This window comes from Helicoverpa armigera, chromosome 12 (assembly GCF_030705265.1).
Source record: "Helicoverpa armigera isolate CAAS_96S chromosome 12, ASM3070526v1, whole genome shotgun sequence".
NCBI classification, from domain to species: domain Eukaryota; kingdom Metazoa; phylum Arthropoda; class Insecta; order Lepidoptera; family Noctuidae; genus Helicoverpa; species Helicoverpa armigera.
The window spans coordinates 2,822,105-2,848,494 of NC_087131.1; the positions used below are offsets into that span (position 1 = coordinate 2,822,105).

Consider the following 26,390-nt stretch of genomic DNA (forward strand, 5'->3'; position numbering starts at 1 on the left):
ACCAGTGTGAAAGTGGTATAAATGTATATCGTTCTACGGTTGAGTAGGTCCCTCATTTGTTTTCAGGAATGTATCAGTAAAGAGTACTAGAGTCTATTTTTATCCTTTTGCAGCCAAAGGTTTATACCGCAGACAGTTGCGATCAGTTTCCACATGAGTTCAAATGTCTGATTGAAAAGCGATCAAGTCCCACGTACGGTAAATATTTTTGTATAAAACCAGATAGTTCTGTATTTGTCTTCTATCAAGTAGTAGAAAGTACCTACTGTTTTGTATTTAGACCTAAATGAGGTTGAGATTATTTCCTAATCCTAATTTATAATTAGGCCTTGTTTTATGTAATGTTATTCGTCATAATAATTACTCTTATACAGACAACCATTGGTCTCAATGGTGGGATCTATTCACGTGGATAATCCTGGCAATAAACAACAATTGTAAGCTTTCATATTAATATAACATTAATTTAGATTAGGCACCGTACCTCTTACACGTAGAAGGATTGAGTCATCATCCTCATCCTCCGAGCCTTTTTCCCAAACTACGTTGGGGTCGGCTTCCAGTCTAACCGGATGTAGCTGAGTACCAGTGCTTTACAAGGAGCGACTGCCCTATCTGACCCCCTCAACCCAGTTACCCGGGCAACCCAATACCCCTTGGTTAGACTGGTGTCAGACTTACTGGCTTCTGACTACCCGTAACGACTGCCAAGGATGTTCAATGACAGCCGGGACCTACAGTTTAACGTGCCATCCGAAACACAGTCATTGGCGTCTAAGATATACTTAGAAAGTACATACAAACTTAGAAAAGTTGCATTGGTACTTGCCTGACCTGGAATCGAACCCGCGCCCTCATACTCGAGAGGTTGGTTCTTTGCCCACTAGGCCACCACGACTTTTCTCGTAGAAGGATTGAGTATTAACATTTTTTTAGATTAGGTTATAACTTAATTAAATAATATAAGTATACTACATTCCACCAGCGTTTCACCTGCGTTTCGTGGAAACTACTTCACGTACTCGGATACGAAGTAGACAAAAACTCCTTCAGCTTCATAATATTAATAGTACAGATTTAGATAACATAAATAGCATTAAATACCTACATTTCCTTCCTTACTTTGAACAAGTTGAGTTAACCAAAGCTCACGACTACTATAATCCTCAAAAGGCGAGTTTCACCACAAATCCTGTCTTTCAAAGAAGCAACGCAAGAGACTTGCTCTTTGATATCTTAAGAATAAGCAAACGGAATATCTTTTACTGAGAATCAAGAAAGCCTTTTACTTAGAAGCATAAGAAAGGCATGTTTTGAAATGGTCAGAACCAGATAAGTTTTAACGGGAGTTTAGTGTTCCTTCTGTAGCCTTTTATAAAATAAGGACCGCAGTAACTCTTTCAAACAATCCTGCAGCCCCGGCAGAGCATGAGAAGGCCTGAAAAGCTTATTAGAAACAAAAGAAGAATACAGTAGGTTTAAAATAATTAAGTTACCGCTATTCTTCATAAAGTAATATGTAGACCAAACAGTCGGTTGACAGTTATTGTTGGCACAATAAAGTAAGCAATAAAACTTTTTTTAAAGAAAATCGGGAATTCAAAAGTTTTTAGTCGGTCTGATACCGGCTCAATACCAGATCTTTGTAAAGTGCGTACCTACTTCCATTCATCTTCTTACAGAGTTATGAGCCCAAACTATCGACTGCAAACTGCGAGCTGTAAAGTGTATTCTTAGAAGTCCCTAGTTTCCGACAGTATATATATATAAGTACTTACTTACATCGAACCAATACAGTCTAATCATTATATTCTATTCTTTTAATTTTAAATGTGGTAAAAGTTATCTGCAGTACAGACCATGTAATTTAAACTTACAAATAGTTATTTACTTAATGTTTTCAGTCTCCAAAGTTCGTTCGCTTATTTCTGTGAAAAAGAGTACTTGGTATTTCTTATTTGCTGTAGGAAATTAAATTTGTTGAGACAGTCACTTGTTTATTTTTAGGTCTCTCATCTTTTCTAATTTTCCAATATTATTAAGAGCCAAAGTTTGAAAGTAATAGATGAAAATAATGGAAGTGCTGAAAGAATTAGTTCGAAAATATTTCGACAGTTCTGCTTATATTCGTTGAGCCTTTTAATATTCGCAAAGTGTGTTTAAAAAGCCGAACAATCGCCGAGATATTTAAAAACTAAAAGATAAAAACTCTAGAGTGAGCTATAGTCCATCGGCTACCAAGAAAATTATTTTTACTCCATAAAATGATGTTAACTAAAATGAACTTTAATTTATATTTAAAACTCCATTTTCTAAGAAAATGTCATCCAAAAGGCATCTCTCATTGAGATCAAGAGTGTCTTACTGCGAAGAGATTTACTTAAGTCCATTACCAAAATGCTATCTAGACAGTTTCTTAGTCTAGCTATAATTTATACTAATAAAAATCTAGAAAACGCCTAGGTAAGAAAGGATTTTGAATCTAAAATCTAAATTAAATTGAGGTGACGTGTGAAATCTTGAGAGTTTTAGGTGAATTAAAAGCAGCTTAACTGAAGTTAAAAAGTAAGTGGAGCAACTTACTAAAGTAATTATGGTAATGGCCGTTTCAATGTCTCTAAAAAACTATAACTTATAGGTTATTTTAAAAGTTTAGAGGCATAAGTTATAGAGAAGAATAGGTATGATAATTCACACTTACATAATTACTTGTAATCATACAAGTTACTGGTTATATCAATAACCAGTTTATCTTCAGTGACATTACAAAGATAAAACCCCTGAACAGAATAGGATGGACTAGGACATACAAACTTATAGTTTACTCATTCTTAAACATCATTTATACGTCATAATACTTTGTATCAACTTAATTATATTGAACTTAAGTAATTAAGCTTTACTTAATTAGACAAAGTCGCGGGAAAAAGCTTATTTTTAATCAAAACTTTAATGTACCCAATATTTCAAAAAGATACTCCATTTTTAATCTTACTGCAGTTCAGTGGAGTTAAAGTAGTTTCTTCTGAACTTTTTTAAAACTTTTGATACTTGATCTGTCGACCACGAACTTCAACCACGAAGTTTCTTTCGAGACAATTAACTTTAAAACAAGTTCTAATTAAACTACTTTGAGGGGAATATTAGAACGGATAAAATTATCTGAAATATCTTGTATCTGATTCATTAGAAATAGTTTTATTGTTTTAAAATAATCGCCATTATATGGTACCTATTATTTGTTATGGTGAGCATACTACAACATTCTTTAGTAACACAGTACCTATTATATAGGAATCGATAATAACATAATGACGATTATTTTAAAATAAACTATTGCGAGCAAACATAAGGTATGCATGGGATTTGATTGTCGTCAATGTCAATCAGATGAATTAAGATTCCGCATACTAAATAGTCGAGCGCTAGAAAATGTTAGATAACAATTTGTGAATAACCGACTAAAAAGGAAGAACTCGTTAATTGGTACCGTCTTAATACCGTCCCGACACCTAAACGTTGTAATATGCGATATATTGTTCACTTCATTTATCAGACTATGCGCGGACTTAAGTTTGTAGTATACGAGAGCTCTCATACGAATGATTTCCCAGTACCTACAAGTATTTTATAAACCTTACATAGAGAGATGGTATATATTACAAAATAGCAGCATTTATTCCACCACCTTCACCTTACATCTCGATAAACACAACAAACTCTTACGTGTTTTATTATGCCATACCGTAATTCTTTTCCTTGTTTCTTTTCGGGTTCGTATTTTTGCTGTTTTCTTGTTGCTTAGACACGTAGGCACTATTTAGATGTGTGTAGAGGTAAGGAAATGGCGTAAATAAATGAGTATCTATCGAGCTGTGAAAATGTTGGTTCGAATCGAACGTGCTTCCTAATTTTGACGACACCTTTGATATAATAAAACCCAGCTGTTGGGATATTGTGGTTTGTTTTGGGGGCCCTATATTTATGTTTCTGTTCTTTTCCTAATTCTTAAATTACAATAGATATACGTACACTTATAGTGAGGTAAAGTAAATTTTTCTTTAAAAATACGAAAAATGCCTTGGTTTTTTTTTTCTTAAGATTTATTTACAAAGATATTTACAATACATATAAAAACAAACCTAGTAAAAAACTAAACTAAAACACACATACAAAAACAACACAAACACACAACAACAAATTCATCCCCGTCGCTGTCAACTGGGAGCGTACCCAAGAGGCCAGCAGCATTACCTCGTTGGATGGCCATGCTGATCCTTCCGAGGTAATAGCCAGCCTTTTGGTCACGAGAAGCATCAACGAAAAATTTGTCAAATCCGTAGTTTGTATATTTATAATATTTTATATACTAAGTGCCCGATTTACGGCACAACTCTTTAACAAAACTAACGTCAAGTACTAGGGTCGCATAACTGGATAGCTGTTCACGTCACCTAACATTTCAAAGCTTTGTTAAATTTTTCAAAGAGTACGTTGTACTGTTGGCTGTCGCTTTACAAGCCTGTTTCGCTACAACCCTATCAATTCCTGCTTCCCTGGTACATATTGTTGCCGACATATTGGCATTTTGAAGCTTGTATACCAAAATCATATTTGTTTTTCAAACTCTGAACAACTTTTATGTATTATGGGAAAAGGATATTAATTTTATGTATTTGTTTCCATGGAATAAGAGTGAAAAAGTTATATCAACAAGACCCTAAAGTTTCGTATAATGCAAAGGTATGATATTTGATATGTTTCCTGTTTGAAAAAGGTTATCATAATCTTTTCATTTGGGTAGGTAAACTTTGAAAAATAAGTTACTCGTATACGCAAAGTTTTCTTGATAACATACCCACAATGATATTATAATGCTGAAGAGTTTTTTTACGCGCTAATCTCAGGAGCTACTGGACCGATTTGAAAAATTCTTTCAGTATTAGATAGCCCTTTTATTGAGGAAGGCTATAAACTACTTTTAAGCCTAGTACGCGAAGTAGTTCCCACACAACTGGTAGCGAAAGTTATAGTTTAATACCAGAAGGTATATAGCTGTAGTTTAAAAGTAGTACCTATACTAGGTACATAGGTACACACGGAGAATCTTTTCAGATAAACATACGACCTTACACTACAGGACAGGTAATTAAATACAATGGACAATGAGTTTTCCTGCGCAAAGGTCGGTCTCATCTCCATTGATATCGGTGTCAGGAATTATTACTACTCATCGCAATGACACTCGGTATGTACTCGCCTTGATATTAATGTTATGATTAAGATTGAAGATTGCCTTATTGATGTAGTGCCTATATACATATATGTAGCTATCAAGATGCATAGTATTTGTAAGATGGCTGAACATGAGATTTATAAATCACACTAATAAGTATTATAAAGGCAAAAGTTTTTGAGTTTATTTAAATGTTTGATACTTCTTCACGTGCCAAACACAAATGATTTTCAATGAAACCTTTCAGTAATGGAATAGTGTAATACATCAGAATTAAGTATAGGCTACTTTTTTATCCGGGTGCGGGAAATTTCCCTCAGTGAGCAGATAAAACCGCCGTCGAAAGTTACTATGTGAATACTCATGTAATGCATAGGTAATTTATAACAAACCCACCATTACCTAAGTTTAAAACTGACTACATAAATAGCCTATATAGCCTATATACATATTCGTAAAGTTAGAGACAATTTAATTGTAAAGTTATTCAGTACAACCTTGACCAGTTTAGCGCCACTGTGAACTTTATACCACAATGTACCGCTTGTTATGATTCATAGTTACACATAGCTAAAGTTACTAATAATACTGACAAATCCGTGTCAATCTATCTTATTTACTTGGAAAACGTCATAATCATAGTAATGTTATTCTTCTTAATTTTTAATAAATTCATAAGCGATAATTTGTTATTTTATACAAAGTGAAACAAAATTAGAACACTCAATAAGTTTGACTATCAGCATTTCCTAGGTACATTTTGCACATGGTGGTATTCAAACAAAAACAATGCTTATCAAAATTAAATAATCATAAAGAAAGGTAACACGGGACAACCAGCGTCGCTATCTCACAAGGAATGTTCAAGAAGTTCTCACACAACATTGAATCCCATACAATCCTATAATGCGAGATTCCATAAATTCTATCTAAGTGCCTTTGCACGGAACATTTGATTTTCAATGGTGTTTATTTTTATCGGCAACTGGCGTTTTTCTTCACCATAGGTATTTCAAACATGGGCGAAAAATATTATGGTGTCACGTTGCTAGCATTCCCAAAATAGTTCGAGCAAAGTAACTCCTGTTTTTAGTGAGTCTTTGTTTGAATCTATACAGTAATAAGAAAAAAGGAAATATTGTTTTGTTTGCACCCCAAAAGCTCGAAAACTACTGAACCGGTTTGAAAAATTATTTCGCTTTTAGGAAGCTAGACTATCCGAGTAGGTAACGGTAACGTAACGTACGGAAAGAAGTTCTCCCGGGACGCGGGTAAAACACACACGGGAGAAACAGCTACTTCCAAAATATGTAGGCCGAAAATATTTAGTATAGTGTCATTTAGCTAGAATTCTCAAGATTGACTTTTATAAGACGACCTACTTTTTGTGAGTTCTTATTCCAATCCCAATGTAGGTGTATTTCTATAGGTAAATCTAGGGTACACGTGGAACCAAAATTGCCTGAAGGATTACATCAAACGGAGTGAATGTTATCATGATGACTGATAGAGGAATGGACGCGGAAAAACATTGCGCCGAACCCAAGTAAATTGAAAAACACACGTGGATATTAGGAACACACGTGGATCAAAAATCTGAAGAAATGAGTTTCTAGTATTTTGTAACCATTCTGTACTGAAAATCGTAGTAAAAAAACGTTTGTCAGTAGATAAAGTAAATCGTACGAATTTTATAAGAAGTCGGTCATAACAGTTTTTAGGATCATTATCATCATCTCAGCCATAGGACGTCCACTGCTGGAGGTCAACTGTTGGAGGCGACCTGCATCATGTTTTTAGGAATACTCTCATGTAAAATTAACTCAACAAAATAACAAAAACCGAAACCACTACAGATTACCGTAACCGGTTATTATGTTGTCGGTTGCCAAAATATGTGGTAATGACGTCAACCTCTGTACGAAAAAACTTCGACAAAACCAAACTAAATAAAATAGGAAGGTATATAGGGTTTATTATATAGGAAAGTATATAGGGAAAACATTCAACCCAAAAAAAAATATAGAAACATAATCCAAAAAGATAATTACTGTTTCGCAACATCTTTTGGGAATTTCCACTAGGTACCTAAAGTTCCTTTATATTATGAAATAGATCCACATTATGTTAAAACTTTTTCAACCTACACTAAATAAAAAATAGAAGGGAAAAACACAAAATGTTACAACATGATATGAAACAAGCAATTTCCTTCAAAGCTTTTTTTAAATATTTGTGTTCCATTTATAAAAGAAAACATACGTGTCACGAAGAAGACATGAAGAAACTTAGAATACGCTCAAAAAATGTCTCCACGGCTTCGGATAGCTTGAGGCGAATGTAACCATTTCTTACATTTCCATATATCTAAGAGTATCCCTACACTGCAGACTAAACAGTCAATCGACAGTTAACCCGATTATTGGCAATTTTTGACTAAAGAAAATCTTGATTCCAGTCATAGTTATTATAAAAATCATTAAATAATCCCTCCCGCTGTAGGTACAGCGTGAGGGAGTGTGCGACTCTTACTGACTAAAACCCATCATGTTCCTTCGCAGGCCTGTTATGTACCAGGGCCGCGGTAACTTCGAACAATCCCGCAGCCCCAGCAGGCTAATATAAATATCTACTCCAAATACCTGATCGTTGTTATGTGCGTACCTACTACCATTCATCTTCGAACTGATTTATGTATGAGCCCAAAGAATAAGGTGACTAAAAGTTTGCAGTCCGTGGGTCTTATGGTGAAATTGTTTTACATTATGCAACATACGATCCGAATCAGTAATAATATAACGTGTTTCATAATCCAAGGTTATTTAGTGAAAGTGTGAGGTCGCTTTCACCAACGACTGTTTATTTAACAGCTGCTGTCTCTTTCCGATGTTCGAAGAGAGAGCGGGACGAAAAAACTTGATGCGACCTGCCAAAATGTTTTGCAAACAATGTTCGATGTTTGAATTTGAAGAGTGGGTTTCTTTTTCAATCGAGCGCATGTTTTGATACTAACATTTGATGTTGAGCCAACACGAAATTAAATATGCATTATGGTGTATATGTTATTAAAAATAAATAAAAGGTGATATTCAACTAAGCGATGAACTGATTAAAGTTCAATTCTTCTCTGTGTGATAGACTGTGCCCAGTAGTGGGACGATAAAAAGGCCGATGATTGTAATTTTTGTCTTTCACGGAGAAATAGAATGAAACTATGACCTGTTCTGTCTACAATGTTACAAAACAACTCAAATAAAAATTAACTCTGTCATTTCCTTAAGTTCTGCACAATTGTAAGAACGTACAATTTACTTAGCACGACCGTCACAACTTTAGCTCAAGTTAACGTTGCGCAAATAAAACTTCGTGACACCTAAGTGAATGCTAAATCAGGAACATTAAAAATACATTTTCTAGTGTCATTACAAGAAAAATGTACGGATTCTTAAGGCTGGGAGCTAGATTCGAAGCTCAAAGGTTTTCATAAAATGTATGTATGACACATCGCTTAAGGTACGTACTTTGGTTTGCTAATAAGGCATTTCCGATGAGAAGTAAATAAGAGAAACTAAAGAATAGTTTCCTGAGTACACACTTGGAATATTTACCTTGTATTTGTATGCATTTAACGTTAAAGAACTTAACAAGTTTCTGCTGAGATTTTTTACTGACTTCAAAAAAAGGAGGGTCTTAATTCAATTCAATCTCTCTATCGTAAAAATTATTGAGATCTCAGTGAAGCCAAGTTTTATTCAACTTATTTATAGTTTAAATCATACAAACCAAGTCCTGTTCAACTTATTTTGTAGTGTACCTAAATCAATGTCGTGTCCACTTTGCTCGAGACTTCGCTGGGGCACTGCCGTGCCCCTCAGATTTGACACTATCAACGCTATAAAACTTTAATGGATACTTTATATAACCACTAACCTATTAAATACCAACGTTTGTTATACATATTACGAACAATTTACAACCACATAAAACTAAATTCAGTACAAGTAATAAAACCATTCGATGTAACAGAAAAATCAATTTCATACTTAGACTAGTTTCAAAGTCGTTTTAAAACAAAACGAATTTCAATGAATTTGAGATCGAATTAAGCGAATCGATTTTTTCCTCAAAATCTGGTTTTTGAATCATCGAAACGAATGTCTTTGTCCGCGATTCTCGTTTCTGCTGAGTCATAGCCTAAATTTAGATTTTGATTTACAAATGCAAATTGATCTTTGAATGGATTTGTCTTTGTTAATTAGATATTTTAAAACCGTAGCTTGATTCAACATGAAATACGAAACATGATATACCTTTTTCTATTTTGTAATTAGTTAAACACTTTACTAGTTCATATCAAGACTTAAAGTTAATAGGGATTATAGTGCTTTAAGATCATGAAGGTATTTATAAACACCAGAAAATATATCCAAGCCATTGTCTAATAAAAAACCCCCTTTTTTGGAAATCAGTTAAGAACATACCAGGTAGGAATACTAAGAAACAAAAACCTACAAACATAATTAGCGACGTGTAATATACACTTTCGGTTTCCTTTGAAAACCATTTCGTAGACAAAACAAAGACAATGTCTTTTGTCATTGTTACGTCTGAAAAGATTAACAGGTATCATTTTCAATACAGTGAAAATCCTCAGGATTTCCTTGGTTTATGTATTGTTAAATAGTATCGGGGATAGGGTACAACCTTGTCGAACTCCCTGTTTTATTTTGGCTTTAGCCTTCTCATCCCCTATTTCAATAAGTGTTTCCTGATTGTTATATATTTCATATATAACTCGTCTGTCTCTAAAATCAATTCCTATATTTTTTAGGGTCATCATAATTTTTTTCCAATTAACTTATTATCCCCGATACTATTTAATATTTTCATAGAGCAGGCAATAAAAAAAATTGCAGAACAACCTTTTGGAGGGGTTAAATTCAATGGGCAGAGGGTTCTATTCATACGATTTGCGGACGATATAGCAGCGGTAGCCGAAGATCACATACAGCTAGAGACTTTACTTAACCATATGGACAGAGTTTTCACCGAATTTCAATTAAAAATTAACGTCAACAAAACAAAAACTTTAATAACAGCAAAAGTGACACCAATTTATAAGACCATCAAAATTAATAACACACAAATAGACCAAGTTCAAAGCTTTAAATACTTAGGAAGCAACATAACATCTGACTTCCGGTGTTCCGCTGATATCAGATGCCGAATAGCAATGGCCAAACAAGCCTTTTACAACAAAAAATATTTATTTAAATCTAATATACACAGAAACATTCGCAAGAATTTCATAAGGACATACATCTGCAGCATTGCGTTGTACGGTTGTGAAACTTGGACACTGACTAAGCAGGATATAAGCAGACTGGAGGCTTTTGAGATGTGGTGCTGGAGGAGGATGGAGAGAATTAGTTGGACGGAAAGAATTAGCAATGAAGAAGTATTAAGTAGAATAGGGAGCAGAAGACAACTATTGCATAGCATAGAGAACAGGAGAGGAAAAATGATAGGACACCTTATACGTCACGACGATTTTATAAAAAACATCGTGGAAGGGAAAGACGAAGGGAAGAGGGGAAGGGGTCGTCCAAGGTACAGCTACATGAAACAAATTAAAGAGAAGGTGAATGTTGTGAAGTATAATGAAGTTCTGGAGTTGGCGCTAGATAGGCGTAAATGGAAGGAGCTGCACCGACAAGAGCTGGGCTCTTAAATTTAAGAAGAATGTATTGTTAACTTAGATCAACTTAGATAGATAGATAGATATTGTTTTCGGGCCTAATTAATTGATTTTTTCTCCCAAGATTGTAAGAAGCAATTTTGAGAGTGTCCAATTTACACATTACCTAGTAAGCTGGTTTTTTGCTAACCTTTCATATCAAACATAGAATGATAAATGAAGGGTCCCGGTAAATTCTACTCGGCGACATGATGTTAGGATATTAAATTGCTTTTATAATTTATGCTATCCTGGTATTTCATATCGTTTAGCAATAGCATACCATACCGCATACCTACGTCATGCGGCATGCAGCAAATTGTGAGGCTACTACTAAGTTCGCAAAAAAAGTAAGAGGTATCTCGTAAGTTGGTGCTAATACATCACGGATTTAATTTAAACTTTCATACCTACTAACAGCCATTTCATTCCATTAATTATACCTGTCTTGTAAATGTAATAAAATTTGTCACGAAGGAAATTCTTTCTACCAACGAGTACCTCAATAAAGTTATGATTGTCGAGTTTCTAAGGAAAGCATGCTGATGGTGACCGCAAGAAAGTTCCACAATCGTCTAGACAGCGTAGGCACACAACGAAAAATATTGCCGCCCTTGTCTCACGGATATTGGAGAAGTATGTGTGACAAGGACGGGCAACGGCAGCTGCATGTGAGTCTATGTGACCTTGATATATGGAATGAGAATCGCGGCGACACGACGTGTGTGCGTTCGAGAGTACTAGGCTAACAGAAACTCCGAGGAGGTAAATTGAATTTATTAACATTCTATACTGGACTCTAAGTACAGGCTTGTACGGATGTAAATGCGTTGAACAATGAAGGGAAAACTGAAGGTACTGGTAGAGCCTAACCAAGGCGTCTTCATAGTGTTATGGTGTTAAGCTCACATGCATTGCTGTGTGTGTAATGCTCAATAGGCCACCTGTCTTGACATGTTTCTTTAGCGGTCTTCAACACATCGACAATGTGAGTAGTGTGGTTATAATGAAATGTGGAAGTTTTTCTTTTTCTAAAAGCTTTTTGAAATTCGGTTTCATGGATGGCCAGAAAAAAATTGTGTTTTCTACTGAACCTTTTCTCTTGTTATTTGCACTAAGTCTGACGAGAATCACAAAAAAATCCGCAGAACTTTATATTTTTTCCCGATCCATACAAAACTCGTCAAGTCGTTACAAATCGATTTTCCCATTCGATGTCACTTGCCTCGAGAGGTTAATTCGATTTTGTGACGTCACTATGTAACTTTGATTGCTTGAGTGGACATGGTACTTGCTTTGAGGGACGATGCATCCACAGATTAATCTATTAACGAGATGTGATTGAACCTATCTTAATTAATTTGTGGTTTTATTAATTGAGTTGGCAGTTTTGGTCGTGTTGGTTAGAGGCGTAGTCAGTTTTGAGTATTAACTCGGATAGGAAACTAAAAATGATCTGTAGAAATTGACTTAAGTGGGAAATCGGGATGGGTAGTTTCTTAAGGAGGGACATATGTTGAGATTAGTTACAATACCTATATTTCACAGAAGTTATTCCAAAAGAGTTCCAGACCAAGCGATTAATTAACATTAAAAAAAATAACTGTGAATACCTACCTATTATTGTTTTCATAAACAATACACTTAATATTAGGCAAACTTTTTATAATATTCTCTACTTCATTTAAATCTCAGAAAAAAGGACACTAGAATGGAAATTAATACTAACAAAAGAGTAGGTAACTCTTTTTCTTCCCCTCATAAATTTTCCGGGTTTCAAACGCGCTAGCCCAAAATGGGGCCACTTTATCACTACAACGTTTAAGCTAAGAAAATCCCCAGTTACCAGGAACGTAATCTATACTCTACCAAGGCCTGAGTTCACCAACAACATAAAAGTCAGTTTTCTGAAAACAATTTACACAAAAACTTAAACATCTGTTGAACACTTGTCGAAAAAAAGTGTGGCTTCAAAATGGACCTTATTTTAACGTCATAATCTGTATTTTTTTAAGACAAGTGTTCAACAGACGTTTAAAAGTTTTTGTGGTACGACGGTGAGTCTAGTAGTAGTGTCTAGTGCGAGTTTTGCAAGGTAACTTTTTCGATGCGAATATTTTCATACCATTGAATCACGTAGCACTTATTTCAGAATTGTTGATTTAATAAAGACTGTCATCGGTACTCGGTCGTATTACACTCGAGCTCACTTTTGCGATTATAAACATTATTAACCGGCAAAATGAATGAAGATGTAATATCTAAATCATGTGACGTAGCATAATATGCCTCTTTATTTCAGTAAGGTTATAATTCACTTCACTACAGCACTCTGTTTAGTTTGAAAATTGAACGTAAACAGTCATATAAAACAGTTGTTTTAAGAAAACCTAACGTTTATTTTGTCAGTGAACTTGAGCCAAATAAGATTGATGTAGCAATTTAATACGCTATAACACTTTATATTAATGTTAGCTGAAACTGAAACTGAACTTTAGTGTTCATAAAAGTTGTTAACAGATCTTATTTCACAGTTTAAGGACGCTACTAACTTTGTATTTAGAGTTATTGTATGCAATTGTAGTGAATAAGTATTTTTTTTCTTACTATTTATTGTCCCACTGCTGGGCAAAGGCCTCCCCATCTCGTCTCCACACCTCTCGATCCTTAGAGTGTTTCCGGAAAATTTTATAGACACAGGCAAGTAGTAGATTAGATATACCACCTTACCTGTTCAGATGGTCATGTTCTTACTAACTAAATAATGAAAATGCGATATAATTTTATTTTGTGGTCAAATGTAATGAGTAAAATATTATGAAGATCGATAATAATTTATTTTTAGATTAAGCATTAAACGCACTATTTTTAAACCTCAATAAACTTTTGTGTTGTACAAAATACCAACAACCAACAATTTTGTTCCATCACTCTTCCATAAAATGTCTTCATTCACAGAATACCTGGTCACAGATTACTACAGATACTTCACTCAGTAGAAAACTTCCAATACCTATTACGATAATTGCCTACTCCTTCGCGTCAGCAACCACTGTATGCTAAAATGCGCCTAAATGCTCAAGCGTACAGCAGTGATTGCTTCGCACCGCGCGATTCCACAGTAATCGCAGGGCTGCCTCTTCGGTAAAATTAAATTAACATAACTTTTTATCTATGTTATTGAGAACTGTGAATATGTTCTGACTTTTATGTGGCAGTTAAAAATTTTATCATTTATAAAATATTTAACCAACTTAAAAAAAAGGAGGTGATTAGACATAGGTACAGGCCAAACTGAGAAGTTTGACTTGTATGGTTTGTAGGTATGTATGTTTGTGCGCGATAATCTCGCGTTTGGCTAAACCGATATCGATGCGATTTTCAGAAAAGGATTTGTTACATTTAGGAGAACGTTTTAAAATAAGTATAATACTTCTTAGTTTGATGATGATCTTCGGAGATGTTCACTAGAAATGAAAAAAAAAGCCTTAAAAAAAGAGAACCGACTTCAAATAAGGCACAAAGCCGTAAGAAATAATTTGGTTTTTTTTTATGTTGGTGCTAACAGCTGGTAATTACGAATCGAAAAAGCACCGACATCAAAAAATTAATTATTTCTTACGGTTTAGTGTTTTGAAGTCGGTTCTCTTTTTTTAAAGTTTGTTTTATTATTTTTGTAAGTTTGTTTTGTTTTATATACCTATTGGTGCTGACTGTAGAAGAAACCTAGATAAAACATAATTATATACATCAGTGTGTAGGTAAAATAAAAAAATCTTTAAAGTTACAGCACATAAGGCACCACACGGCATCGTAATGCGCGTACGAACGAACATCACTATTAGAAGTCGGTTAAAAATTGAACGGCGTGCGCGCGCTTCGCTTGTGAAAACCGCAACTGAATTTGATCCGCCGGCGGACCGAGACCGCTCGGCTGGGCGGTAGGCACTTATAGCGCGCAAGTACATGGAGTGACGGAGGCCTGACCTGGTGCATAATTGCATATTTATCTAAAGCTTTTTTGCTATTTACGTCTGCCCGTCTAGGCTGTCACGCCTGCCACAACCTACGTATTGTTAGAAAGCCGGAGGTATAAAATATTCCTTCCAGTATTATTTTGTGTATTTTATGCACATCAATTCACCGTATATTATTTATTTCGTTATTCAATTTGAAGAGTGATTTGTTTAATTAATTATTAAATTAAGTACATACATACTTTTCAAATTATCACCCATAAAGAAATAATCTTATTCCTTTTTTTAATTGTGCTACTTTGTATTTATTTCCTTCGATGTTATCTCGTCACCATAATAAGTTGAATAGTTGTAGGTAACTTTTTTCAGGAAAACTTTTCCATGCCAAAAGATAAATAACGTGTAATAAGCCATTAACAATTGCCTGTAATGGAAAATACCCGAAAACTTCAAAATAACGTTATAACTTCTTCGGCAAAAGTCTATCTATTAGGTAAACAAACATCTTATTGAAAATCAAAACGCGATCGTCTTTGTCTTATTCGAAACCATTGTTCTACCTTCGAGATTAACAAAAAGAGGTTTATTTCATAAATTCAAGCAGCCCGTTATTTATTCAAGGCTTTATTTAACCCCATTTCATCCTCTCCTAATACTTCAAACTAAAAGCCACACTTTTTAATTTTGTTCCTAAGAAATATTTCAACTCATTGAAAATGGCCTTTCGATACCTCCCTCTCTATCACACGCGCAAACTTGAAACGAGAAAAAAGAAAATTGTTCCCGCTAACCACACCGGTAGTACGCATCCGAGCTAGTTCATAGACGCGTGACCATATGTGGTCTCGTTCTAACACTGCTTTTGGCGAATGATAGAAAGAAACAGGTACAGGGATCATAGAAAAGTCCTCTAGTAATGTGAGTTTATATGTGTGTTTGTGTGAACAGGACTCGGGATGCGGGCGTTCCACATACGGGAACGCTAGCCTAGACCTGTTGCATCGTTATGATATCCTAGTACTTTCTAAGAACGTCTAATGCTCTGAAGAATCTAATACACAGGTGGAATGAAGACAGGAATTTCTAAACACGTTTTGTATGACTAATAAAAATACTGTTTAGAATTTGCAACAAGTGTAAGTTATTCTAAGTATTAAATTAAATAATAATGAGACAGTTTTTCCTGTAAATGGTATTCAAGCCAAGGCTGGTTTAATTAATTAGTGCCCAATTAAGAATTCCTATTTCTTAAGTAGGACAGGAAAATTATTATGTAAATAACGTTCTGATTGAATACTGGTTGAATAAGACATTATTAGACGTAGGTTTAATAATATACTTACTAGCTCGGCTTAATTTCCAATTAGGTTATAAATGAGTTTGAAATCTCTATATTTGCGGGTTATTTTAATGAGAAAAAAAATCAGAATGAAAATAACTTTTAATTAATTGAAGCTTAGATAGTATTAACATCGATTTATATTCCTAAGCTGTATAACGATATTTTGTTTTTTTTAACCTTCAATTTGAATCAACAGGTGAACATTATTGACCCTCATATATAACTCGTAGGCTTAAGGCTAGTATTTTCTACATTTTACGATCACACTACGATTAAACTCTTCCTAAGAGAAATAACGGTACTTTTCCATTGTCTATAAACTGTTTGACGATAGGATCCTCTCGAATTGAATACCTCTTAAAACCTTATTTACGAGACGGACGGACAAACTAAGTAAAATACAATTTAATAGTGCTAAGGAGTTTTGTTTCCTTGAAATGAAATTATATGTCTCTATTAGAAAGGTATTTTCTTTGTAATTTATATTAAGTAAATGAAAAACCATATTTGTACGTAACGTAACTTAGTCGTTTCTGTTTTTCTTTTGTTTTCACATTTCACATAGGAGGTGGTGAAGGGTGGGCGTTTTGGGGGCTGTCTTATATAATTTTTTTTGACGTTCGAAAAGTGCTGTTTTGCAGCCAAGTTTGAATAAATGAGTTTTGATTTTGATTTTTCATAATTTTACACATACTATCATTGATAGCAGTTACTCATTTGCCAGATAAATTAAACACATGATCCTCAAAAATTATTCGGATCATAACCATATACCAAAAGTATTGATATGATGTTCTCAAACGCAGTCCAGCCTATGAAAACCAGGCATTAACGGGCAATTGAGTCCTGTCACAAATATTTACTTGTGCCTTTTCAGTTAGTTAATCTAGGGTGTAAGCCAATTGGACGGACTCATGTTTGTAAGTACATTGGAACTCAATTAATCAAGTGGCTAAGCCTTTAAGGTCTTGGGATTGATAGACGGACGGAGATGTGATAATGTGTGCATAGCTCCCAAGAAGTTCATGTCGTGTCGTGTCCATGATCTCTTTGCAAATAGGTATTATAATCCATAAAACGAAAGGAGCATCTGATAGTGCATTATGATCTTTTTCAACGTTATTTAATATTAGTAAAGCAAATTTTAAGTGTCTAAATACTTGTATCACGTAAATAAATGAAGATATGCCAAACCAATCGCCCTGTTGAGTGCTCTTTCAGTTTATAGGTTTGAATTACGATGTAGGTATAATCACGATGTAAAAATCCAGAAGTGTTGGTGTTTCTAATTTAATATCGATACTTACTTTTTGATTTGCACCAGTTTCTAAATAATGGGGCATGAATCAAAACGCATTACATACCTATGGCTGCTAATAAGCATGAATGAATCACCAGAGTCGACGCAACTTGTTGGAGTGAACGTAGATACATATTTCGTACTCACGGTCACGTAAGAGATTAGAATTTTCACTATCAAAGTTGATTGGCCGGAGTGAGTGAAATTGATGTAAGTGTGTGAGCTTTTCTCTCTTGATTTCACTCAAGTTCCTAACGTAAGCATCGACATAGAATACCTACCTGTTTATTTTTAAATATTTATGTCTGGCAACACTGACCAAGCCGGGATAGCAGAGCTGTCAAAAACTTTGTTGAGGTGTGGTCGGATGAAAAACTTATAAAAGTGGTGGAAGTTGTGATTAATTAGTGTGATGAGAAATAAAACTTTTAAAGAAACGCGGTCGAGTAGTTTTAATATTGAATAGAAGATTAACTACACTAAAGTTACATACTTTAGTTTCTGTGTTATTTAACCTGAGATAAGAGCATACTGTAGATTTTGTTATTGAAAATTCATAATTCCTAATTGCAAATATAAATAATTTATAGTAAGTACTATTTTCTTGTAATATTGTAAGAATATAAAGCTGTATTTATAACAAAGTAGCCAATTTCATATAAACTTCGTTCTTTTGTTATTTATGTAACCAAAGTTTTGTTTCTAAATAACTTATTTAAGTTATTGAAGCCATTCTGAAGAATATTGCTGATTTTTCTAGCTTTAAGTAAGTTCTGCTGAGCACTCAATAATAGTTTTGGAAAAATCGTATGAAAAATTTTTTGAAAACTTCTTACAAAATTCGGTACTTTATATGTGTAGGTAATAATAATATAAGCCAACTAGCAAAGCCAGAATAATATTACATGCGCTCATCTTCTTTGCATACCTTTTTAGAAAAAATGTTCAGTAAATTGAACTTTTTTAAAAAATATGACCTAACACGGTCTACCACCACAAGGCAAGGGCATCCGAAAAAAGGGTTTATGCATATTCGCTTTCTGAAAATCGTATCTTCAAGCCATTTCAGGTGACTAAGACTTGGTAATCTTTGACCTGCAGAAAGCCATTTATTTGGATATCTATCGAGATTCAGAGACGATCTGAAGTGTGGTTCACAGATTGAAAGATATTTCAAGCTCCAATAACTTTGAATCTAAGTTATCGAGTAAATATCTTTTGATCTAGTATCTCACCCCATTGGGCTATGAGATTAAGGGAATAGAGAGTGCATCTGTGTCAATGCTTGTGCACTATATTTATGTCCTGCGCAGCTGGCTGATATCTTTAGAGATACCAGTAGTTTTCATCAATTGATCTAGCTAGACGCTTTCTAAGTATAACTTAGACACCATTGACTGTGTTTCGGATGGCACGTTAAACTGTAGGTTCCATGGTGTCATTGAACATGCCCTTGGCAGTCGTTACGGGTAGTCAGAAGCCAGTAAGTCTGAGACCAGTCTAACCAAGGGGTATCGGGTTGAACGGGTAATTTGGTTGAGGAGGTCAGATAGGCAGTCGCTTCTTGTAAAACACTAGTACTCAGCTGAATCCGGTTAGACTGGAAGCCGACCCCAACATGGTTGGGAAAAAGGCTCGGAGGAAGAAAGAAGATCAAGCTAGACGCTATAATTGTTATAAGCACTGGGTTTGCCTTCTTAACTTCATGATCCACCCATCAAAACTTACCTACTAATTAATTCTATCTATTTCTTCTCAGAATTCAACTCACCTTACCCCGACCTACGACAACAGTTTCTATTTTCGTTGTACCAGACAATCATTAAATATAAATTACAACACGAAATATAAATTGGACCGGATAAGCTAAAGTGACTAAGCTTGGTACATTTCTATAGAGGTCGCGATGTGGGCGGCGCCACGGGCAACACTTAAGGTATGATTCCGAACGACGCTGCACGCAGCAGTGTTGCCGCAGCAGTGTTGCCGCAGCAGTGCTGCCCAGTGCTGCCTGTCGCGCTGATTCCGAATCTGTCGCGGCGGCAGGGCGACACTGACGCGCAGCAGTGCTGCCGCTACATTGCTGCCATGACATTGCTGCCTAGCTCGGAATGTAATCTCATATAAGCCAATAGAAATTGTACGGGGACCAGTAGTGTCGTGGCAGCACTGCTGCGGCGGCACTGCTGTGTGCAGCGTCGTTCGGAATCATACCTTTATACCATTGAGGACAGTTGTCACAATGTCATGATTGAAGGGCATTGTTCCAAGTTTGAATTACTTATTCGATATTTCGAACTTCGAACTGTTATTTACAGCCTGTTTCTTTTAGAATAATTGCAGATTTGAAAATGGAAATTGGATGATTGAAGTCTACGATTTTATGGAAAACGGTTATTTTATATGAAAACTTTATGGATGACGCAAATAGTTGAAAAAGGTATTATTAAGTACAATGTTTTATTAGGGTTTGGATTAAAAGCATAAAGTTTTAGGGATATAGGTACCGATGTTCTTAAACCTAATAAATCGAAGAATTTATTTCAAGTTATGGTTAGCTAAAATATATTTTACAAATTATGTATGCTAACCAGCTTTTATAGCATTTTTTTAGTATTACTTGTTTTAACAACAGAAATGGAATACTTAGGTACCAGACTTGTTATTTTTTTATTTCCATATAGATAAACAGCAACAAAAAAACCGGCCAAGTGCGAGTCGGAATCGCGCACGAAGGATTCCGTATCATTGTTTAGAAAATAGCAAAAAAAAATCACGTTGGTTGTATGGGAGCCCCCCAAAATATTTATTTTATTCTAGTTTTCAGTATTTGTTGTTATAGCGGCAACATGATACATCATCTGTGGAAATTTCAACTCTCTAACTATTACGGTTCATGAGATACAGCCTGGCGACAGACGGACGGACGGTCGGACGGACGGATTGACGGGCAGAGGAGCGAAAACAATAGGGTCCTCAATATCAATAGACTCTGGGTACGGAACCCTAAATGTTTTATTGCGTACCTGTAGATAAAAATACCAATTTGCCAGTTTTATAACAATGTAGGTGTACCACATTAAATAGAGCTCACGTATAAAGCGGAAAATATTGTGGTAAGTATTTGCTTTGTGTATTTTTAAACTATTCATAAACTTGCGGTATTCAATAAATAATAACCGCTAGCTTTTTCATTGAATTCGTTCAGTATCGCGTGGAAATTAACGGTAGCTATTCTATCCTATTTAATATTATAAATGCGAAAGTTCCTGAGTACCTACCTATGTATGTATAGATTCTTCCTCTCTCACAAAAACTGCTACATGGATATTGATGAAACTTGGCAATAATATAGCTTATACATCAGATTAACATATACCTATTACCTAACATAAATACTTTTTAGCCGGGCTGACAAGTAGTTCCCTCAGGAACTGGGTGAAAACACCGAGGGTATTCCATAATCTTAATGGCCAGTTTAACTGGTTACTGATAAAGTCTCTGATAGTTATATCTATACAGATAGATCACTATCTATATCAATTATTTGGGAGATAGCATTCACTATCAGATAATTAACTCACACTTTATCAGTAACCAGAAGGCCTGAGAATTTTAAATTCTCACAGGCTTCCCAAGCCTATATAAGTTAGCTACATCATACTTTGCCAAAGCAAATCTATTGTTTGTCCATTTATAAGCCATGGGGTCTATTTGCGTCGCAGCTATGCAAGAACATTACCATAGAATGGCCATAAGTCCCAATTACGTTATGAGTTCAATGCAATCGAGTAGCTCTGTTGACTCATGTGTCCCTGGTACTTTGAATACGAATTTGTATCTTGACAAGGTACAAGTTGTTGGGTTTAAAAGGAATTTCATTAGTGGACGTAATTTGTATATAAATTAAGGATATATTTATTTGTATTGTACTAGGTTCCACTTACGATGTTTAAGTGGTTTCCGAGGTAAGAAACTATTACTTATATTTTACGAGTTTCCCACCTGCAGTTTGCCCGCATCTCATCAAAACTACTTTACAAACCCGGGTTAAAAGTAGCCTCAAACATTTTCCCGATAAATGTGCTACCAAAAATAAAATGCTTTTTTTATCGAATCGGATCTTGTAATTAGAATGTTTAAGTAAAGAGACTTTAAAGCTTTATAATATAAGTACAGTCTAAAAATGCTGCTTCCTGGATGGTAATACAAGTCTATATTCTATAAAGTCTACATTAAATACGACCATGACTTTATTCCCTTATTCAAAAGGCCCTGTGTATTGAAAAAAAGTACAGCCCCCAAAAGGGCCATCTTTAATCACTAAGCAAGGCAACAATATTCGTGGTAATGTCGGTCCATTTTTATAGAAATAACCATATTTACTCAGTCCTTTTCACTCGAAATATTTGGAGCTTGCAAATGTTTTTTCTAATGGAAATAGGTATTAGAGGCAAAGCTAGGGAGAAAATATCGTTAATATTTTAGCCTGCGCTGGACTTAAAGTGGTCACATTTTTGTTGAGAGTACTCCCTTCTCCGTCATTTTTATAGGTCTTCGCCAAATTTTTAAACTGAGACACTTTCTATCCTTTATAACAAGGATAGGTAAATATTGCGTTTTAACATTATTACAAAAAACATAGTTTCAATTTTTACAGGTTTCAGTAGCATTTAAACCCTTTTTTTCTAATAAGCATCTAATTCGTACAGTATGAAACATATTTAAAAGTTTCCTGGCTGTTTTTCCAAAGTTCCATGCGCATGCCGTAGGCACTACTTCCCGTACCTGAATTTAAAAAAAAATTGGTAGCCTTACTCGAGAGTAATGTAGATTTCCAACCCTGAAAAAAAATTTCAATTCAATTGGGAAACGTACCCTTTGCGGTGGAAACAAAAAAAAAATCCTCTTCATAACATTATGTAGTATACAAAGGAGTATAGATTAATTTCCCTCAACGAATCAAAAGTACTACTTAATTATACATACATATCTAGCAAACATTAATTTCAGTAATACATTCTATAGCATGGCATATCAAGCCTCATTCATCTTTCAGCAAAATTAATTGATTGATAACAAGCTAAACTTGGCTAATGCACTGTTGAGAGATAACACAGGAAAGTAAATAGCACTATTAACATTAAATAATGTGCCTGAGTCTATGTGAGTAATGATTAATATTGATAACCTTTGTAATGAGAAAGTACTATACATTTCAGCTCATGTAATCGGGAAAATACAGCTACAAGAAGTATTCTAGTTACCTAAGCTTTGACTGACTGCCTTTTAGAACGTGTCTTTTTAAAGTACAGGATTGAGTACCAGCTATAAATCACCTTCTTGGGCTTTAGTGCTAGGTTTTAACTACTTTTACAAACTTGCATTAAAACTCATACTCTTTTAAACACCACAATTTTTATAAAGATGGCACTAATTTAACCACAATAAGGCTACCTAATACCTACTTTACTAACGCCAAAATTAAACTATTAAAAAAAGTATAAATTAAAAAATAAAACTTAGATTTTATTTGAATAACGAAACGAAAAATCTTAAAAAAATAGATCGAATTTATAAAATGAATTTGTATATTTTTCTAATTTAGGTAAATAGAAATAAAAACATTTATAAATAAAGCAGTAAAAATCAAACGATTTAATCGTTTTTCGTCATTCGATCTTTGATTTGATCCCTTATTTCCAATTTGTTTTGAATTAACAAATAATTTAAATCCGATAGAATATTTGTTTTAAATCTGAATAAAATAAACTTTGATCATTAAATTCTTAACGTTTTTAAATCTTTGAGTCCCAAAGTGGTCCCAAAGTGGTTTATTGGCAATGTCGTTTTCCATGTTTCATGATTTGAAAAAAATTACCACAATTTGTATTCCTGACATAATTAAATTAAATTAAATTAAAATTATTATTTCGTTTTCAGACAATTTAACGAATGAAATTCAGTTGAAAATTCCGTTTTGAAGGAAAGCTTGGTAATTCTAAAATATTGATTACCTGCCAAATAATATTCCTCAAAATATAATAACACGCATTTATTAAGGCTAGAATTTAAAATTATCAAGTATCTTATCTAGTGTACATTATATTCAAAACAAATAATTTATATTATACGCAAATTATCATCCGTTTAGTCTCGCTTATTCTGTCGGCATTCTTGAACAACTGTAGGTACTATGGAACAAGACAATGGGCTTAGTATGCACTGTTGCTTTATTAGATTTACTTACAATTAACCTAAGGATTGTCTGTTTGTCAATTTCTTTTGAAATTTGTGTTGAATACTATGAATTGGAAAAATGACAGGATTATACTGAATAATAAATATTTTTTATAGGAACGTACTCTATTATAAATATAAATGATATTGAATTAAATAAAGTTATGTATAATGGTGTACTTACTGTTTACTGTTCAACCTAAAACAATTTCCTAGCATACTGTTCCAACAATCTAGAAAATTATTCTCAAACTTCTATTCTCATTTTTCTCCTACCTAACTTCAAACTTATATCACGTCATGCTATCTCGAGATAACTTTCTCATTTCACTTAAGTCTATAAAGCTTAAATATAACCAATAGCGTTTTCACACTGACGGATTTTCCGTGGATAGCAAACAAGACATAACTAACGTATACAACGGTACAAAAAGCGTTTAAGATTTCGGTTCGGATCGGTTTTGCCACGCGCAGAAAATTCGCCAGTGTGACAGCTCTGTTATAGGAGCGAAGCATAAAAGTACTGTCGAACACACTTACCTATAACAAAACATCCTGATAAGAACACCCAGACGCTTGTCAGAAACATGGCTGTCTATTCACTGTACCGTGTCAAAAACAGCGGTTTACGTCGCTTCATTTGTGAATGTGTTACACTGCACTGCATCACTTCACACACACATATAAATGCACGTTCACAACACTATTGCTTGATATTGTTGGGACCTGAAACAAATGAAGAGGGTGTTAGAATGTTCGCAGACAAAAGTTGATGAAAATAGTTTTTGTGACGGAACAATCTGTTGGTACTAATATTGAAGAGTTTGTTTAGTCAAACGAGCTAAGGAACAAATATAGCTTATTTTATGAGAAACTAGCTTTTGCCCGCGGCTTCGCTCCCGTCAACTGACTTCTCTACTTTACCCTATTTTTTTTTTCATAAGCACCTTCTCCTGACAATAACAAACACAACAAAAAAAGAATTAGCCAAATTGGTCCAGACGTTGTTGAGTTATGCGCTTACCAACACATTTTGCGATTCATTTTTATATTATAGATGGAGGCTAATTTTCATAGGCAGAGTGCTTCCCCCAGGTTAAGGTTGAAACTGCTGGCTGTAATGAATAGTGTTGGATTCTATACGTAATCTGAATAGCTTTCTTTGATGCGATTAAACTAGTATAAGTTGATTTTTATAGAGAGACAGATTCAGATTTAGCTTATTTTTTTGATGAACTAAGTTAGTACCAACAGTTGCAGGCTGATAAAATGAATAGAATCCATTTTGAAAACATGAAATAAAAAAAAGACAATCATACACCGCAGCGAGTGTACATGATTCAATGCCATTCAATATGTGAATATTGATCCGATACACTACATTTGAATACACAAAAGAACTTATTTAAAAAACTGGCAGTTAAACATAAAAATCGGCTCAGCTTTCATACCAATTTGCGAACAATTCGAAACGTTTTTATGAATCAAATTAGTCTCAATAACTCCTAAAGTGATTCACATATCATTGTTAATCAATTTGCGCAGAATAATGTTTGCACAGAAAAAAGGTATTTGTTGAGCTGTAATATTTTTTTACCGACTTCAAAAAAAGGAGGTTCTGAATTCGGATCATGCTATTATTATTTTTTTAAACTATTCTCATTAAAATTATCAATGGTAATGTCTTGGTTAAGTCAAGAAGTTTCCTTAGAATTTACTAATTAATTAAAACTCAAAGTCACCATGGCGTAGTAGGTCATCAAAGTATTGCCATAAGGAAAAGTCAGTCTACGATAAAGGTTAGTCCTAATACCAGATATTTGTAAGTACCTACTTAATACATAGGTAAATGGTTACACAATTACTAACTTCGTTTGCCTTTGTATCCAAAATTTATCGATGAGACATAAACGATGTTACTGCCAACTCATTAAAGGACTATATTTTGAAGGTACCAATGACGTAAAATCATAATAATACTAATTTAATTTCAATATAAATTAATGACTGGACAGCGAAAAGGGAAAACCAAATTCCTAAAACTTAGTAACGTGACATTAACACCGAAGTTATATACCGATTGGTGCTTGTATATTTAACTTCAGCTTTCGCGAAACTCACTATGCACAAATCCTTAGCATGTCTAAAGTTCTTAGTGTAAGGCCTCTGCCTCATTTGCAACGATTAGAATAATACAAATTCCACCTTCCGCCTCTTCGGAGAACTCGCAACTAGATTTACATACAATACATACTAATTAGTTAGCTTTAAATAGCTTTGCTGTCTCTATTAATACCTACGTTTCTCTGATTCATACATTGCAATATTTGTGAATAAGTAATGCAATTTTATCGAGGTACTGGGTATAGGATGGCTAGATAAAAATGAGTCTGTAAAAGTTCTCAGAGTTACTTCAAACTTTTTTTTTGGGGGGAAATCCTCAAATGGACTCCTCGCACTATGGGTGAAAAAGGAAGTTTTGTGTAAATGTAACCATCCTCCTCATTGAGCCCTTGAGTCCTCTGGGGTTTGCTTACTCTCTTTGAGGAGCGCGTGGA

At 34.4% G+C, this 26,390-nt stretch overlaps 1 protein-coding gene across 2 annotated transcripts in view; it reads right to left on the minus strand.

Moving 5' to 3' along the window:
• Positions 1–26,390, minus strand: part of LOC110379194 (tyrosine kinase receptor Cad96Ca) — a 101,552-nt gene that overhangs the window by 34,171 nt on the left and 40,991 nt on the right. For both annotated transcript variants that reach the window (XM_064037282.1, XM_064037281.1), the window contains exon 2: positions 24,373–24,558. In XM_064037282.1, the coding sequence (XP_063893352.1) occupies positions 24,373–24,421 (49 nt within the window). In that variant the 5' untranslated portion in view covers positions 24,422–24,558. The remainder of the gene's footprint in view (positions 1–24,372; positions 24,559–26,390) is intronic.